The sequence below is a fragment of the Ailuropoda melanoleuca genome, chromosome 14 (genome assembly GCF_002007445.2).
Source record: "Ailuropoda melanoleuca isolate Jingjing chromosome 14, ASM200744v2, whole genome shotgun sequence".
NCBI classification, from domain to species: domain Eukaryota; kingdom Metazoa; phylum Chordata; class Mammalia; order Carnivora; family Ursidae; genus Ailuropoda; species Ailuropoda melanoleuca.
In genome coordinates this window covers 2,372,507-2,390,438 of record NC_048231.1, presented here as the reverse complement: position 1 = coordinate 2,390,438, position 17,932 = coordinate 2,372,507, and the positions used below count along the sequence as shown (strand labels likewise).

General features: G+C 40.9%; 1 protein-coding gene across 1 annotated transcript in view; it reads right to left on the bottom strand.

The window, feature by feature from the left end:
• Positions 1-17,932, bottom strand: part of DAAM1 (dishevelled associated activator of morphogenesis 1) — a 172,808-nt gene that overhangs the window by 77,942 nt on the left and 76,934 nt on the right. Inside the window, exon 3 of the mRNA XM_034642666.1 lies at positions 3,347-3,436. Within this exon, the coding sequence (XP_034498557.1) occupies positions 3,347-3,436 (90 nt within the window). The remainder of the gene's footprint in view (positions 1-3,346; positions 3,437-17,932) is intronic.

Here is a 17,932-nt window from a genome sequence, read left to right as displayed (position 1 = left end):
GTTAACAGATGCAGTTTCTGGCTGGAGACTGGGAAAAACCACACTTAAACAAAAGAGCATGTTGTGATTGGAACTAAAAAGGGAATTACCTTTAAAGATAAGAACCACAAACATTTCCTATTTGAAAATACCTCCAGCCCCACCAACAGGACCTTTTTGTGGTCCTTTCACGAAAGTTAGAAAACATTAGATGGTGGACTGCAGCATAGGACAAACCATGGCTGAGCAACCAGTCTAGTCATTTTTACAGATTTGTTTGGACTTTCAACAAGGCCACAACATCCATCTCTTACTCTCCCCCGGATTACTCCATTAGGCAAGCCTCCAATTAATTTCTTTCCAATTCTTTTAGCCCCAGAAATACTTTTGCTGCTTTCACTTTGGCTCTGGAAATGGGTTTTCAACTAGAGACGTAGATAGAGGCAAGTGTGAGAAACAAGCACAGGGCTTGATAAGCAGACAGCTGCTGCTGGGACTCAAGTCACCATTGGGTGGAAAAGAGCCACTTGGCTGAGGAAGGCCTGGCCCCGTCCTCAGGTCCCAGTCTTGTTTGCCTCCACAACTGCTGTGCACTTTTACACAGAAAGCCAGCTTTTCACCAACTCATGTGTCTGTTTCTGTTGGCTTTCATGGGCCCTTACTCTATGGCTTCACTATGTGTGAGAATGTCTGTAATGCCCTGGGTTCTAATCTTGAAAGATGGAAAAATCTAAGAAGCCATGAGTCTGTAGCTTTCCCTTGGCCTGAGAAATGGATGTGGTTTGGCTTGTTGGTGACAAGCCTGATTTGAGAAGGCTACCTAAGATAGGGTCCAAGGAAAACAGTCTGTTCTTCATAATAAAGATGGCCACCATGGGCTCCATTCTGAGAACGGGCAAGCCGTCTCGTAGGGAGATTCCATTATATGAAGACAGGTAAACATCATGCCCTTTTCGTGCTTACATTTTTGTTCTCATATTCATTGTATTATTTCCCTATTTATTACAGCACCCCAAAAGGTCAGTTTCAGACCAAACACATGGCAGAGTTTTAACATTTTGGGAAGCTCTAATCAAGAAAATCCTTCACTTAGCAACACCAGCATCCATTTTAAAGTGAGGCAGATCTATAACCCCATGTGAATCCCTAAAGAGTTAAAACGGCTTTCCCACTTGGTCACGACTTGGCTGTGGCTGTCACATAAGGAATCCAGGCTGCAAGAATGAAGCTGCCAGGAGAACTGCACCTCCAAGGACCTGTGCAGTCTGGCCAGGTAGTAGGAAGGGCCCATCCATCAAGAAATGGGATTCTGAGGCCAGTGGCCACATCCATATCTACCCTCCTACAAAAAGGCACCCTCACCATGCGTACATGAGACAGGGTTTGCATGGGGATTTGATAGGCCTGGAAATTGAAAAATGAGCAGCAGCTGCAAGTCCAAGGTCATTACTATCCTCCAGGGTTTGCGTTTTCTAATCTAAGGGGCAGTAGTTTCCACGATTAACTTTCAATTGCTGTCAAGGGTGTAATAAAATCTGGGAAAGAAGAAAACTTTCCCCTCAGTAAGCTGCTCCCATTTTCCTGCCCTTTCCCTTCCTCCAGTGTATATTCTCAAACCTCACTTCATACTGTTTCCTAATTTTGAGAAAAAACTCTGCACTTGGATGAGCCAAAACAGACAACGTCCAATGTGCACGCAGGCACTTGAAGATTTTTCCTTCTCAGTACCAGAGGCTAGGTCTGGAAGATGGTCCCTTGTTTTCCAAGACCATACAATACCATCACCTTCAGAACTGAACACTTTTTATTTTTATTTTTAAATTCTTTCCCAGTGTATTACATCTGTTTCCTGAGCCGTGACAATGAGTTCAACAAAAGAGAGACATGTACAAAGAGAAGAGAGGGCACAGTCATTCACAAACATATTTTCCTCATTACTACTAGATTAGGAATCCTTATGACTACAACTTGGTCTGATCTGGTAGCAGCTCAAAAAACCATACAGAAAGGTTCAAGCTGGACACGTCTCTCAGCAAAGGCCCCCGGAATCAAACCCCACACGTAGTTTTATCAATTGTAATGGCTCAGGTGGAAAACTAATTGTGCTTTCAATATTTTTTTTTGACAGTTCAGTATAACACTAATGACAACTTAGTGGTTCACTCATCATACACTTATTTCAACGTGTCTGATGCTGGAGCTACGAAGACGAGTTAAGCCTTGCTGCCTTGCCCACAGAGGCACCCAGTCTGGCTGCAGGGGGCACACGCAGGCTCGCTACGGCAGAGATGTTCCTGGAAGGCTGGCACAGCAACCAAACAAGGCAGCAAAGAGGCAGTGGGGCTGAGAGACAGTCACGTGGGCAAATGGTCCTCAAAATGCACACTAGTCGCATAAGAAAAGGTTTCTCTGACTGCAACTGTGCCTGGAAAAGAAACCGGATTGCTACAGGTGGTTCCTATTTCCTTGGGGCAAGAGGAACTGCAGACTATCCACTGCCTTGGAGACAGGTAATATTTCCCTCAGGTGCTAGCCTGCCCTTCCCGTTCACCCTATCTTGATTCAAGTTTCTATTGGCACAGAAGAAAAAGTAGAAAAAGAGGGCCATGACCTTGACTGGTTCCAAAACTGGGGTGGGCACAGTCTGAGAATTTGCTGCAGGGTTTAAAAGATGGCAGGGTGAACTTTATGGCAGGAGATACAGTCCGGGGGGGGGGGGAATGCCTCCACCATAAGTGCTGACATCCATTCTCTCCTTATCCAAAGCTAACAGGACCTAGAATAAAGACCGCTTTCCTTGCAGGTGGGGTCATGTAGCTAACAGTGGGATGTGAGAGGAATTCAGAAGGATGATTCCCGGGACATGTCCCTAAGAGGGGACGCAGGGAATTGTCTTGCCTTCGTCCCCTTTCCTCCATCCTTAGTTTGGAATATGAAATGGCCAGAGAGATACCTTGGACCATGAGGACAAGGCCACACCCTAGAGGTGCTGAAATGGAAAGCTGCTAGGAGATGAGAAAGGAGGATTGAGGCCCCAGAATACTAGTCCCAATCTACCGAGGTACCAACTTTTATATGAAAACAGGTGGAAAACCTTGATCTTTGTGTACGCCACTCTCATTTTGGGTCTCAGTTGCATAGGATCACAAATAATGGTTACAGGTGTGGAGGATCTGGGGTGGTGCCCAGCAAAATGTTCATAAAAACAATACCCAAGGTGTCCGCACTGGGCCACACATAGCAACAAGGCCACGATGTGGTCTGTACATTACAAAGAGCTGTCTGAACTTCAGTGGTGAAAATGGAGAGCAAAGGGCATGAAATATGATAATTTTCCAGTTAACCATAAACACAATGAATCTCTTACCTTTTTCTTGCTACAGTATATTTGCCATTTTTTCTCAGCTGGAAGTGCAAACATGGCTTCCCTGTGTTTGTCTGTCAGGTCAAGTTCATCCTGAGGAAAAAAACAGTAATTAGTATTTCACAGATTAAACGTTATTCCTATAGGAGAGGTTATCAGCATCATTAAGGAAAAGAAAAAGAAAAACCACCAACATATATTTCAATGAGCTTGGAAAAGGCAGATAAGGCAAGGTATGTGTGGCGACCGTGAAGAAAGCATGTGTCTGGCATGGGGCTGAGTACTGGGCTCAGCAAGAAGGACACGGCCCGCCTACACCGACTGAAGGGTGCAGGAAGTGGGCCGAGCACAGACGGTGTGCTGCAGTAGAGGGCCTGCGGAGCAGTAAAGGCCATAGGAGCTCCGGAGCTCAGAAGGACTACTCATATTACAGATAAGGGTTCGCTGGGGGCGGCTCCACAAACACGGAGTCTCAGGCTGGACCTGAAGAGCTTGGACATGACAAGAGGAGGAGAGCAACAGAACCAAAGGCAGGGGTGCAAGATCAGATGAGGTGCTTGTGGGGGACAGCGACCGGCCTCGCTAGAGTACTGGAATGACGCAAAGAATCATCACATGAAAGGTTTGGGAGGTAGGCAGTGACCAGTTTGTGAAAAGGCGTAAATGCCAGAATAAGGAGTTTATTCTCTTGACCACAGAGAGCCAGTGAAGGTTGTGGGCAAGCACACGGCATCTTCATTGTCATAAATCCCACTAATATTTATTCAGTGCTCTATGCACCAAGCATTGTGCAGGCATTGTCTTGGTTCCCACAACAACCCCGAGTCCACTCGTTATTACATCCTCGTTGCAGTAACAATGCCTGTTGTAATACAGCTGGGGGAATTTAGGTGGAAGACTGGGTAAGTAACTTGCTCCAAACCACACACCTGGTAACGATGGGGCTGGTTTTCAGCCCACAGCTGTCAAACTCCAGAACCCAGACTCAGCCTCTCAGATTAGTGTCTGGAAACATTAACTTTACAGTGGAGTGCAGCTTAGATTGGACAGTAAGGGAAGGCAATTTACAAACATCCATAATTAATGAATAACAACAACAGGATAATGAATATAAAGTGCTTAGAGAAAAGCTCTTGGCATTTAATAACTCAATCATCCCCGGTCTGTATTACTGGTATTGAGAGTCTGGTCCATTTTTATTACTATAAGGAAAGTTATCTAGTTGAGGGTGTAGACTGGTGGGGGTAAGACACATAAAAAGATGCTGTAAGTTAAGGCACAATGAGGTTTTGATCCCTAAGGAGTATAAACACATTCCCCCTCTGAGTGCTTTTGGTATACACCTGTAATTCTGCCACTTGTAGACACGGGCTTCACACCTCATACTCCTACCTTCATTTATCATCAAGTCCCGTTATTTCTTTTGTGAAAGGTGTCACGATTTTTCCTTTTTTTGATTCCCAATGAAACCACCCAGACTTATCCTCTAGTAACTGCTCCATTGGCTTCTGGCAATAGCCTCCCCACTGCTCCTCCTTGACTTTCCAACCCTTCCTACAGGACACCCAGGATTCATTAAAGCAGCAGTACTGAAACCTGAGAGAGCCGCCAATTCATCTGGAGGACTCCTTAAACCATTGCTCTCCTACTGGTAAGCACTGAGCCGGTGGGAGCACATATGAAAATCTGAATATCTAAAAAGTTTCCAAGTGTTGCTGATGCTGCTGGTCTGGGGACACTTTAAGACCACCACCTTAAAAATCGAGCTCCTATGCTATTTTGAGCTCCCAGTTCAGAAAACTTCATTAGTTCCACACATCGAAACATTAATTACATATTCCTCAGCTTGCCTTTGAGGTCTTCCATTTAAAGCCTCAACTGACTTTGCCAGGCTTGCTTCTAGTTGTCCCTTCTGCCCTACTCTGTTACCATCTCTACTTCCAGGGCCCAGCCACTCAGGGCCTGATACGGTGTGAGCTTCCTGGGAAAGTGCTTCGTCTCCCTAAGCCTCTACTTTCTCATCTCCAGGATGCGGGTAACATTCCTCTTGCTGGGCTACTGTGAAGATTAGCAACGTGGACTAAGTATGCGGTAATGCTTGGCACAGGGCGGGTAGCTGGGTGGCTGCAGTATTGTTATTTCTCTCGTCATTTAGACATAAATCAGGTGTTATTTTCTTTTAAGAGCAAGGTAAACAGTTAAGTCACTAAAACACACACCCACGCACAAGGACACCCTAATCACAAGAAACAAGAATTTTAACAATGAACAATCAGGGAAGGAACGAAAGACATTTACAGAAAATCCCATTAGGAGGGAACATGCTAAAAATGTTAAGATTTTGGCATGCAACTATTATATATGTGAAGTGATTATTTTTCTTACTGTCTTCCCTTTTTAATTTCCTCTAAGTCATACTTGCTCTCACCTATTGATGAATGAGGAAAGTAATGTGACATAAATCACTTCCTGACAATTAGGGTTTTTTTTGTTTTTTGGGGTTTTTTTGGTGGCGGGGGGTTCAGTTCAGTTATTCAGATAGCTCGATAATATGGAGCTTCGTTCGGGGAAAAGGTTTGTGATTTGTGAGAGAAATCAGCACTACTCACGTTGCATCTTTTCCTACATGACAGCACTAGGTTTGTGCTGAGCGGAGGTATAAAGAAACAGGTGAATCCTAAAACCTAGAAATTCACAGCAGAGAGGATTAATATTACTCTATTTTGCTGTTAGAGGTAGAAAAAGGCTTCCAAAGTTGAACTAGGACTTAGAAGCAGATGATTTTATGCAAGTAGAGAAATTTCCATAAAATAAAATTAGAAATTGCTATAGGGTCTTTGGATATAATTTTGAATTAGAGTAAGAACATGGAGGGGGCGGTGCCTGGGTGGCTCAGCCAGTTAGGCGTTGGGACTCTTGATTTTGGCTCAGGTCAAGATCTCAGCTCCGTGAGACCGAGCTCCATGAAGGGCTTCACCCTGAGCATGGAGCCTGCTTTAGGCTCTCTCCCTCTGCCCTTCCACCACCCCCTCGCCCCCGCATGCTTTCTCTCTCTCTCTCTCCCACCTCAAATAAATAAATCTTTATAAAGAAAAAGAAAATGGGGGAATAAATGGATACGGGTAACAGTAATAGCTAACAATTATTAAGCATGTTCTGTGTGCTCGGTTGTACTGTTTTATATGAATTTCTTTTCACAACGATCCTATAAAGTGGGTACTGTTACCCCATCTTTCAGGAAACTGAATCATAGAAAGATTAAGTAGCTTGCTCAAGGTAACAAGGCTAGTAAATGGTGGAGGAGGAACCTGAGTCTAGACTGTTTACAGAGCCCACATTCTTAACCACTAGGCTGTCCATTCTGTTGATTATTCAGCAGGTAGGTAAAATCATGGTACTGATGCAGTACGACAATGTATCCATTGGCTGCACTCACAGCCTGCTGAGAATCCATTAGCAGAAAGAGGATGGTATTGTCAGCCATCCCTGAGTTCTAGGTCTGGCTCGCACAGGTTATGCAACCTTGCACGAGTGACTTAACCTCTGGATTTCAATTTGTTCACCTGAAAAATGAGAGTTCTCTCAAGGATTCACTCATGCAACCAATTTTTTTTTTGAATTGTTATTAAATGCCAGCCATTGTGCCGGGTGCAAAGGACAAAAAAAGTATCACAGAGCTCATATTCTTGAGTGAGAAGGAGGGAAATCCAATAATTCCATGAACCAAGATATGATCACACAGGAAGCTGGGCTCTGACAGCCCACCTGTTGTGGGGAAAGGTAGGGCAATGAAGGCTGCCCCAAGGAAGTGAGGCGCAAGCTGAGAGATGAACAGGAACCGAACAGGTAAAAAGCACGGCAGGCAGAGAACGGTAGCTTTGAAGAATACTATGAACTTTGGTCTTTCTCTTAAGAGCAACCAAAGGTCACTAGCAGATTCTGAGTAAGAATGACATAGATTAAATTAGATAATGGCTGGGAGTGCCTCGGCACAAGGCCCAGAGTGTAATAAGACCCCCACCCCTCCATTCCAAAAGTACCTCTGCTCTGACTCATTCCATTTTAATGATATGGCTGAATCAAGCATGCAAGACTCTAAGAGACTATCCCAACTTCAGAGATCAATCAACACTTACTCGCTGTCCTACCCATTCCAGGACCCTGGCCAGACATTATAAAGAACAAAAAGATGAATAACAGACCCTGATTTCATGGAATTTAAGAATCTAGTTAGGCAGACAAGATGATAGAAAGCTTCAATGGTTCCCTTTCTTTTCAGAATTAAGTCCAAAATTCCTTAGCAGGTAGTGGAGGCCCTCTGTGATATGCTGACTTATCCCTTATCCTCCTCTTCTCCGGCTGCTGCCCTCCCCCCCCCCCACTGCTGCCACCACTGCTGCCACCAGCCACCTTTTAGCACTTCTGGCCACAAGTTGCCCACTTCTGAAACTTTTGCACATGCTGTTCCCCCTTTTATTTCAGAAAGCCCTTCCCACCATATCTAAGGATCAGTCCTATTCCTCGAAGCTTCTACAAGGTGGCACCCATTCCCCTCTAGATAGGCTACCTTCACCTTCCTGGAGTGAGCCGCTCCCCTATTCTCACCTCTCCTTACAGCATTTATCACATTGTTACTGTCATGTTATTGGCATGTCTGACTCCCATCCTGGACTCATTCCCAGAAGGCAGGAACTAAATTTGTTCTATTCATCTTTGCCATTGATTGACTAATTATTGTTCTGAAACAATACCTGACATAGCTGGATTGCCCCCCCCAAAAAAAAAGGGGGAGGGAAGGTGGGAAAGCTGGGAGGAAGAAAAGGAGGGAGGAAGGGAGGGGATTATTGTAGGATATAGTAATCATCTGTGTATTTCAAAGATTAACCCCTCCCTTTTCTGATCAGTAAAATGTACATACAGTGAAACGTACAGATCTTAAGAATACAATTTTCAGTTTGGCAAGGGCATGCACTGAAGTGACTGTAGCACTCTACACTTGAGAAACTGATTGTATCATCTTACTCTCCCTTAGCAATATATGGCAGCTCTAGTCACTCCACATTTTCACCACAATTTGGTGCTATGTCTTTTTAACCATCTAGTTTATGTGAAAATTTATCTCAGTGTAGTTTTAATTTGCATTTCCCTGATAACTGATGCTGGGTATACCTGCTCACATGGCCACTCCCATGTGTTCTTTTGTGAACTATCCAAGTCTTTTGCCCAATTTTATTGAGTTGCCTGTCTTTATTGAGTTAAAGACATTCTTTACATATTTTGGAAACAGCTCTTTTGTTCCAGGTATATAGAGACTATTTCTCATAGCCTGTGGCTTGCCTTTTTATTTTGTTAACGATCTATTTTGATCACTAGGTGTTTTAATTTTAATGACGCCTAACTTATTAATCTTTTCTTCTAGAGTTAGTGCTTTTTGTCTTCTCTGCGGGATCTTTGCAACTTGCAGGTCAAGAAGTATTCTACGGTTTCTTACGAAAGCGATCTAGTTTTAGTTTTAGCTTCTGTGTTTGAATTTTTCTCCGTATCTCCTAGACCTGACTCCTGGGGTCCTTCTTTGAACACAAAATGGCTGGATGCCTTTTACCTTCCTTCTTGTCCAGCTACTTACATTCATTTAGACATACTACTGGACAAGGAGGGGAATAAAATCACTCTTGACAGAGAAGGAAAAAGAATGTCATACAAACTAATTTGAAAATCACCTTGACATGTCAAGTTCTGACATCAAAGTAATATTACAGATTACAGAGATTTTTCATTTTGATACTTCATTCAAGTATTGAAAAAGGCAATCATGGAAAACAAAACAGGGTCACTATATCTCAGTATTTCTTTACATGAGATTTTTAGAAGAAGTACATCTATGGGGCAGACAGCAGATTGGTGGTTGTCTGGGGCTAGAAGCAGTCAGGGCTGACTGCAAATGGGCAGGGTGGTGGAGATGTTCTGGAGCAGGACTGTGGCAATCGTTGCACAGCTGCACACATGTACTAAAACTCACTGAACTCTACACTTAAAATAGGTGAATTCCATAGCGTGTAAATTACATCTCAAGAGGCTGCTAAAGAAAAAGGATCAAGCTCGCTTGTTGGAGCCCCAAGGAAAAGAAAAAATTCAGAGCAGAGAAAATACAACCTTGTGTAAACCATAAGGAAAGAAATTTCTGATTGAACATTAGATAAACCAAGGAGTTGGCTTAGGAAAGAACCTGATTGGGGGGGGGGAGTAAAGAAAAGGAAAAATGTGGTCCCCTTTAGGATAAGTAGTTTGCCAAGGGAACTGTTACAACTTCAGACACAACTTTTGTTTGATACCAAAGATCACTTCTATGAAATATCTTTTCCTTGAAAATTATATAGATTCTATTAATATGCATTCCATTTAGACCAAGAGATAGTATTTCCCCTAAGGTCCCTTAATATTAAATTAAATGATAAGTTAAATTTAATGATACATAAAAAACTTTTCAGTATTTTTTCATTTTTCCCTACTGGTGGTGCTACAGAAAAGTGTTGGCTCCACTGTGCCTCTGTGAATTAATAAGCAAGTTTTCCACAAAGATTAACAAATGTAATTAGCCCAATCCCAGGTAGCATCCTGGAGGCTCCTAGATCACTTTACTTTTTGTTTTGTTTTTTTACAATCATGCTAAGTCAGATATTGTTTTGGGGACTGTCAATTAATGCCAAGACAAGCAGAACAAATTTAGTTCCTACTCTTACACCCTAGACTTGGATGGCCCAGCTCCTTTCACTGGCCACAGAATTTTCTTTCACATTATTCTTTGTTGGACAGAGTTTTTAAGTTAATTGAAGGAAAATAATTTAGCCAGTGATCCAAGGAGAAACATTCACACGAAGCATCATTCCTCTTCCTCTCAGAGCTCAAGCTTCTTGAAAACTAAAACCAGTAAAAAAAAAAAAAAAGCCTATAGGCTTTCCTTCTTAGAGAAAGTATTAATTATGCTTTTAATATCTTCATAAAATACGTATTTGAGATATCGTATCTTGGACAAAAGGTATAAATTACATATTTTCTATTAAGAAAAAAGGACCTCTGAGAGAAGCCCAGCTGTGGGAACTAAAGTACTAGGCTTCATCACTAACAAAGCATATTATTAAGACCCACTTCTAAAAGGTTCTGTACAAAGAAATCTCACTGGTCCCACACTCCACAGTAAATAGGCAGCGCTGTAAAGAAGTCTATATAAATCATAAAACAATTGGCATAATACAAATAAATCTAAGGAAATGGACTGATTTGCTAGATAAAACAAGGGAAGGAATTTTGAAAAAATATACAATAAGGGTCCTGAATGAGTTGAAAGAGCTCTTTTTAGAGATTTAGCTAAATTGAAATAGGGAGTTATTTATAAAACTTCCAAAACAGTATTGAAAGCATGTACTCTTTAAAAATCCACCAAATCAATAGATTTCAGGGAGCCAACAAGTAAGTTTCCAGGTAACAAGAGAAATCTTTAACAAAGGGATTCTGGATTTCTATTTCTAATGAGTTGAGCTAACTCTTTACATACATACTAATACAGACTCACACAGAGGTAGAAGGACATGCAGTTAATGCTGGTGGGGGTAGGGGGAGAATGAAGAAAAATGAGGAGACAAGAAGCTAAGATAGGTCCCCAGGGAGTCGACCTGTCAATCAACTCAACTGTTTTGTGTGTTTTTGCTTTTTAGTGGTCCTTTACCAGGTAACCAGCCACCTGACTCAACGTACAGACCTCACGGAATTTATAACCATTATTATTACCCAGACAAAGCTAACTTATCTCCTTCAACTTGTATATTTCAGGTATTTGCCCACAGCATGGAGGCCCAATTCACCCACCAAAGATTTCCCCACATGCCCGTAGGCAGCAATCCTCAGGTTCACTTCACATATACCCTATGTTAGCCGTTTCTGAACTTAACCCTTTCTGTCATTAACCCTCTCCCTCCATCCCATAACTCAACATTACCAGAAATAAGTCAGACTCTTGGGGGCACAAGTGACAAGGCCTTTAAGTCATAGGACATAGTGATAAGTACAATGTCGTGGGAAAAAGGCCAAATTACAGTTTTACAAACATAGAGAGAAAATGTACTGTTAGGCTGAGACATTTCATCAAATTTATGAACATCCATCCCCACCACAGCAAGTGACCATCACATCCATAAGTCATGGATTGCCAATTCAGCTCTTAAAATTTAAACACAGTGACCTTGAGAAACAGTCTTTTACTTTCACAGCCGTGGTTTAAAATCTGAAAGTGAGATTCCATATTTGTCAGTTTAAATAGAAGTACATTCAGTGAATTATTACCTGCTTCTAACCAGTCAGGAAAAACATAAATGGAAAACAACAGAGTGCTTTAAATCCCAAAATGGATGTGTACACACAAGAGAACAAACCTTGAAGGTTTTCAGCCGGTAAGATTTCTGCCAACGTTCCTAGTCATTACACAAAATACCACAATATGACTCACCACCACCTACACAGTCATGTTCTCTGTGTCTGATAGACATGTTTTCATTCGATATATAAAAAACAAGCAAAGGCTGACTAATAGAAATAACTTTTAGTTTCTTACTACCAATGGTTAAGTGTTTTATACTATTTCCCCACCTTTCTTTAACAGTAGGCAATGCAAACTATAACCAGTTTGCTAGACAAAATCTGCTGTTAAACCTGTCGGCGTCTTATTTAGCTTCTTTGTGTTATTTCAACCAGAAACTCATTAGAGCAACTTTAACTTTTAATTAGTATATATCACCAGCAGTGTTGCAGGAATCTAAAATAAATAAGTCTAAGCATCTGTTAAAATCATCTCCCAATATCCATCCAGCCACCTCACTACCCAGTTTTTACATCTATAATCTGGTACAACTTCTGTTGACAAGGGTTAATCGAGAGAATTTCTAAGCAGTGTTTCCCTAATTGAATGAATGGAGGGACTTTGTCTCTTGGGACAAAGAACCAGTGTAGAGTGACAGATGTAGAAAGGCATCCAAAGGCCCTGTGGGCAACCGTGGAACCAAATTCCCCTTCCCTCAATGACACCTGTGTTGCTCTCGCCAGCCCAGGCCCTTCCCACACCTGCTCAGCGTGCTCTTCAGAGACTTTTCGGCAGCTCAGCAGACACAAGTTTTGTTTGGGTCAAAAGATATTTAGCACAATAGGTCTCTTTCCACATTGTAACTATTTATTTTATGTCACATGTGGTAGAGAGGTGGGACAGAAAATAATTCTTAAACATTATCAACCTTATCCTCTCAAGCTGCTACCCTTGATGCCAGACGCTCTAGTGATCCCATATGAAGAACAGGACTAAAGAGAATGGTAACAGGTGGGTGGGACAGGAAGAGTGCAAGGATCAGCCCAAATCTATCACTTCTACTTCGAGAATAATTCAGAATATACACTCAACCACTGGAGGATTCAGCAGTCATGAATTCATGCACATATGCACACATGCACGCATTAAAATAGTTACTGAGCATCTCAAGTATTAACCTTTAGTAATTAGTTACTCATCCAGGCCACAAGCATTTACTGAGTACCCACTCTGGGCCACGCCCTACTCTAGGCCCTGGGGTTCCTGAGGATGAAAAAGCCAGATTACAATGCCTGTGTGTCATTCTGCTCTCTGAAAATGCAAAGGTGTCTATCCATAGATGGATTTAACATAATGAGTGTCCATATGGGAAAAAACTCAATTATCTGATTGTTTAAAAGATGGCAAAAGACTTGATGACTTTTTCTTCCACATCCAAGAAATACCCATCTTTCCTGAAAGCAACCTGTATATACATTCTAAGTGAGCTTTCAGTCATTTGGTTTAGTTCAGTTCTTAAATACTCCATTGTTTAATGAAATAAACAGCAGCTGTAGGATGTTTCCAGTGGATTCGTTTAAAATTGGACAAAAGGGGAAAAATTGCTACATTTTAAAGGATCTTATTTTTCAAAAAGTATAGACAGATATGGTTCATCCATAAGTCAAAAAGTCATAACTAAAAGATGAACTGGTACAGAGCTTCCTTATAACATACATTAAGAAACAGTCTGAAATTCCTGAGTAATTCTGGGAATTGAAGATGGGGGAGGGGAGGATTCCAAGTACAGCAAATAAAATTGAGGACAGTTAGAACTGAAATACAGCATCCACATATTGGGCATTTACCTCCCACAGGCCACGTGACATATGTTTTATGTGAGCAAATGACGTTTAGATGAATCCCAATGCATCAATATATATTCTCACATGCAGTTATTTATACAAACTACCAGATTGTTCCAGCCATTACTGAAACACATTTTCAAAATTACACTCGAAAGCTTACTAAACCACATGACTTATGGAGATGAAATTATTTTCCCAGTCTTTTAAAACCTGATTTATATGGAGACATGTAGAGAGTTGGCAAGTCAATACAGTATGTTGACTTTGTGTAATCTGCACATGGTAGCCTGAGGATTAAGTTAAATAATCGGATTTTAAATTGTAGTCAAAAGCTAAGTAGATATATACTGCTCAGTCTCTTTAGAATTCATAGTAATGAAAATCATCAAGGCCAAGGGGACTCGTAACCATTTTCTAACATCATTAGTTCAGAGATGGTTTTGCAGCTATTTGTATTAAAAGAAAAAAAAGTTTTCATGTTTCTTTCCTCCATCTCTCCACACTCCCCCTTCCATTTCAGTCCCTGTAATCTAAATTAAGAAGCACCCAGAAATAAGTGTATTGATTTATAACAAAGTATCTAACATGGAGTCAAAAATCTATACGTAATAGCCTATAGAAAAGGACATTTGGAATGATCTCGGCGAGATAAAATATAAATTTAGTACTAGAAGGAATAAAGTGGTTTTGTGGTTTTACCTTAAGCTTTACTGGATTTGTTTAGTAAATCAAGACAAGAAGGGAACTTCAAAAGCCATGCTGACCATCTTACTGTCTTTAAGCAGACAGGGCCTCCAACCAGTACAAAGAAATATAGGCTGTCCACTGGGATGGAGATCGACCGCTAACCCTCCTTTGATTCTTAGAAGTAATATAATGTTCTGTTCAGAAGCACAACAGATACAAGCAAGCAAAACCACCTATATTAACATCAGCCTGTATCACAAATCATCAGTTGTTCTCAGGGCCAAGATAATTTGTTTATCAAGTTCTGGGTTTGGGATCATTTTTTGGTCATCTGTAAATTGACCGTGTATTGGCAGCAGTTCACATCTGCTGCATAGGAACTTTAGCACTGAACACATTTAAACCCATATCTACTTTCCCACTTCCCCCTGTGATGTATTGCATATTTTCATACTGTTCTAAACATTCTTCTATAAACTCATCAAGCTGATGTATCCAAAAAGGCCACAGACTCAGGGGAAGATCTACTCAATATATATTTTTTTTCTTCATGGTCAACTAATCATGTCCTTTAGCTAAACAGAATTTTCTCTTTGACCTTTATAGGTTTGTCAAACGAAAAGAATTTTAATCTCATGGAAATAGAACAATTTTAATATCAATTTTTTCACTGGATTCTGATTTTTGGCTTCCAGGCAACTAAACACTTTGAGACTATTCTAGACACTTCTTTGAAGTCTTTATACAGTCTGATTTTCTCTGCTTAATTACTGAGCAATCCTTTAGACTCTAAGAAACAACAGATTAAAACTAGGACTCCTTACAACCAGTTTTTTTTTTCCTTCAATCAGGTTAAAATTAAATGTTCTTGCTACCCAATTTTTGCATCTTTTTTTGGAGACAGGGAACTGAATAGCTCCTAAGAGAAACTTTCTTTTTTTTTTTTTTTTTAAAGAGTTTATTTATTTATTTGACAGAGATAGAGACAGCCAGCGAGAGAGGGAACACAAAGCAGGGGGAGTGGGAGAGGAAGAAGCAGGCTCACAGCAGAGGAGCCTGATGTGGGGCTCGATCCCAGAACGCTGGGATCACGCCCTGAGCCGAAGGCAGACGCTTAACCGCTGTGCCACCCAGGCGCCCCAAGAGAAACTTTCTATTCTTAATCATGGCCTTAGTGTGAAAGGCGAGTTTTAAAAACAAAGAGATAAAAACTGTTGAAACTTGTCATCAATTCTAGTGATAACAGAAGAATTTTTATTAAAAAGAGCTTAAGACAGTCCTAGTAATAAAAGAAATTATGTTGGCATAATTACCCTGAGAAGATTGGTAAAAATTCACATAGCTAGGAAAAGAACAAAATTTATACACTGGTAAATCTGTAAGACAAATTTGGATTCCGGTAACTCCTTTCATACCAAAGTGACTTCGGAATATATCGAGAAATGAAAAGATTACTGATGTAGATTCCCAAGTGAATTCACTTGGCACAGCTTACCTTAACTGTGAATTCATCTGACTCTGATACATCAACTAAATTCTCTCATTCCTGCTATCTTCATTTCTCATATTCTATGCTGGCTACTAATGTCCCCAGTAATTAGTAATAATAAAACTGACCTATAGTAAGTAATTATATTTATGCGGATACAAATCTTCCCATTAACCTCCGGTATCCATCATCATCACGTTCGCCATCGAGATTTAATTTTCATTGACAATCCTCAATAGTATAAATGGTAGTTTTGTGATCAATAATGAATTTTTTAATAAGTTTCTTTAAAATAGTTTACATTTCTTGGAAGGCACAGCACTCTTTAGTATATTATCCTAGAACATTAGACCCCAAATGAAGACTAAGCAGTGGATTCAAAAGAAGACAGATTAACCAGAAAAGTTTAACATGTAATTGGTCACACTTCAGATTTAGGAAAACTTGGGTCCGTGATGCATATTTCCAACTAGTCATAAATTCACAGTGATGTACTATATTAGAATTGAAAGCTTTCCTCTAATAAATCTATGAAACTGATTCCAAATACACAAAACAATGTGTATACTAGAAGACTGGTTCAAAACACTTCAAAACCATACCTGGTTTCTCACCTAAAATCTCAGGCAGGTAAAGCAGTTGGACATCTGCATGTTTCACAAGGCAAGAGAGCTGAGGAAACCCATTAGGAGACACCAATTTCAGTATCACTGTTGCTGTGGAATATTCTGTAGGGAACCCATAGCTCACCAATTTCTGGTGTATGCAGGAGTCTATGCACTGGGTGGAAGAGCAGAAGGGGGCTCCTCGTAATTCTCTTTCCTTTTCATTTCAAAATTAAAGTACCCTGAGAAGGTATACGTTGCAGCAAGAAAGCATCTTGCCTCAACAACTGGACCCAAATTACAACAGAATCTATTCAACAAGACATGACACCTTTTGCTAAACTTATCAACACTTCACAGAGACTGCAAAGAGCAATGGTTATTTTTGTATATGTAATCAGGCAGCAAAATATTTTGCTGTACTTTAATATATTTGGTTCGCTGAGAAAACTGTTAAGAAAGCAGAGATACCTTCCTCTCATTCAAATAAGAATCTAAGATATAAAACTAAACCAATAATACAGTCATCCCCATCCCCTTTTCCAGAACCTCTTCTCAGAAGCCTCAGTCCTCCCAGACTCCTATTTCATGTTCCATCTACACTGAGCTTTCTGTTCCTTGTGCCTTCCGTGCTTTCTCTAACCTGGCAACAACCCAAATGTCTATCAACGATGAATGGATAACCAAAATGTGGTATGTCCATACAGTGGTGTATTATCCAGCCACAAAAGGAAATGAAGTATTGCTATACACTACAACATCGATCAACTGAAAAGACCATGCTAAGTGAAAGAAGCCAGTCACAAAGGACCACACATCATATGATTCCATTTCTATGAAATGCCCAGAATAGGCAAATTCACAGAAAAGGAAGTGGATGAGAGGTAGCCAGGGGGTGGTTGAGTTGGGGAGAAATGAGAAGTGACAGTTAATAGGTAAGGGAGTTGCTTTTGGATGTCGTGAAAACGTTCTAAAATTTATTGCGGTGATTGTTGCACAACTTTGTGAATATACTAACAGCCACGGAATTATACACTGTACATAAGTAAATTATATAGTCTGTAAATTAGATCTGTAAATAAAGCTGTTATTTAAAAAAAAAAAAAAGATAAGCAGACTTTTGGACTGGGACCTCCAGGACCCACTACATCCTGCAATCGGAATGAATGAGTCTGACTCCACCGCCTGGGGCAGGTGCTCCTCCCAGCCCACCTTCTTCAGAGATTCCCATGGCCGACCTCCCATTCAGCCTTGCTTTATTTAGATGATAAGGTCGCAGTAAGCACTTCTGCAAGCAACCTATTCAGTACCACTTTTAAAAACATTAAATGACTGTGTCATCAGAAGAGGCAAAGGAAACCAGCTTACAACAACTGGCTGTGATGAGATGCTTTCCAACAGATACAGAAGTAAAATGCCCTGCGAGTTAGGACCCACACTGGCTCACTCACAGCAGGCAGATTGGCTTTCAAGAAAAGGAAAAACCTGGCATATCTGCTTAAGGTGTTGTGCCTAGGAAATACCTGAATTACTTGCCATCTCTCTCACTGCACTAGGATGTGGGGTGTAAAGCACCTAATAGGAGCCAGCCTTTTTAAAGAAGTTATCTTC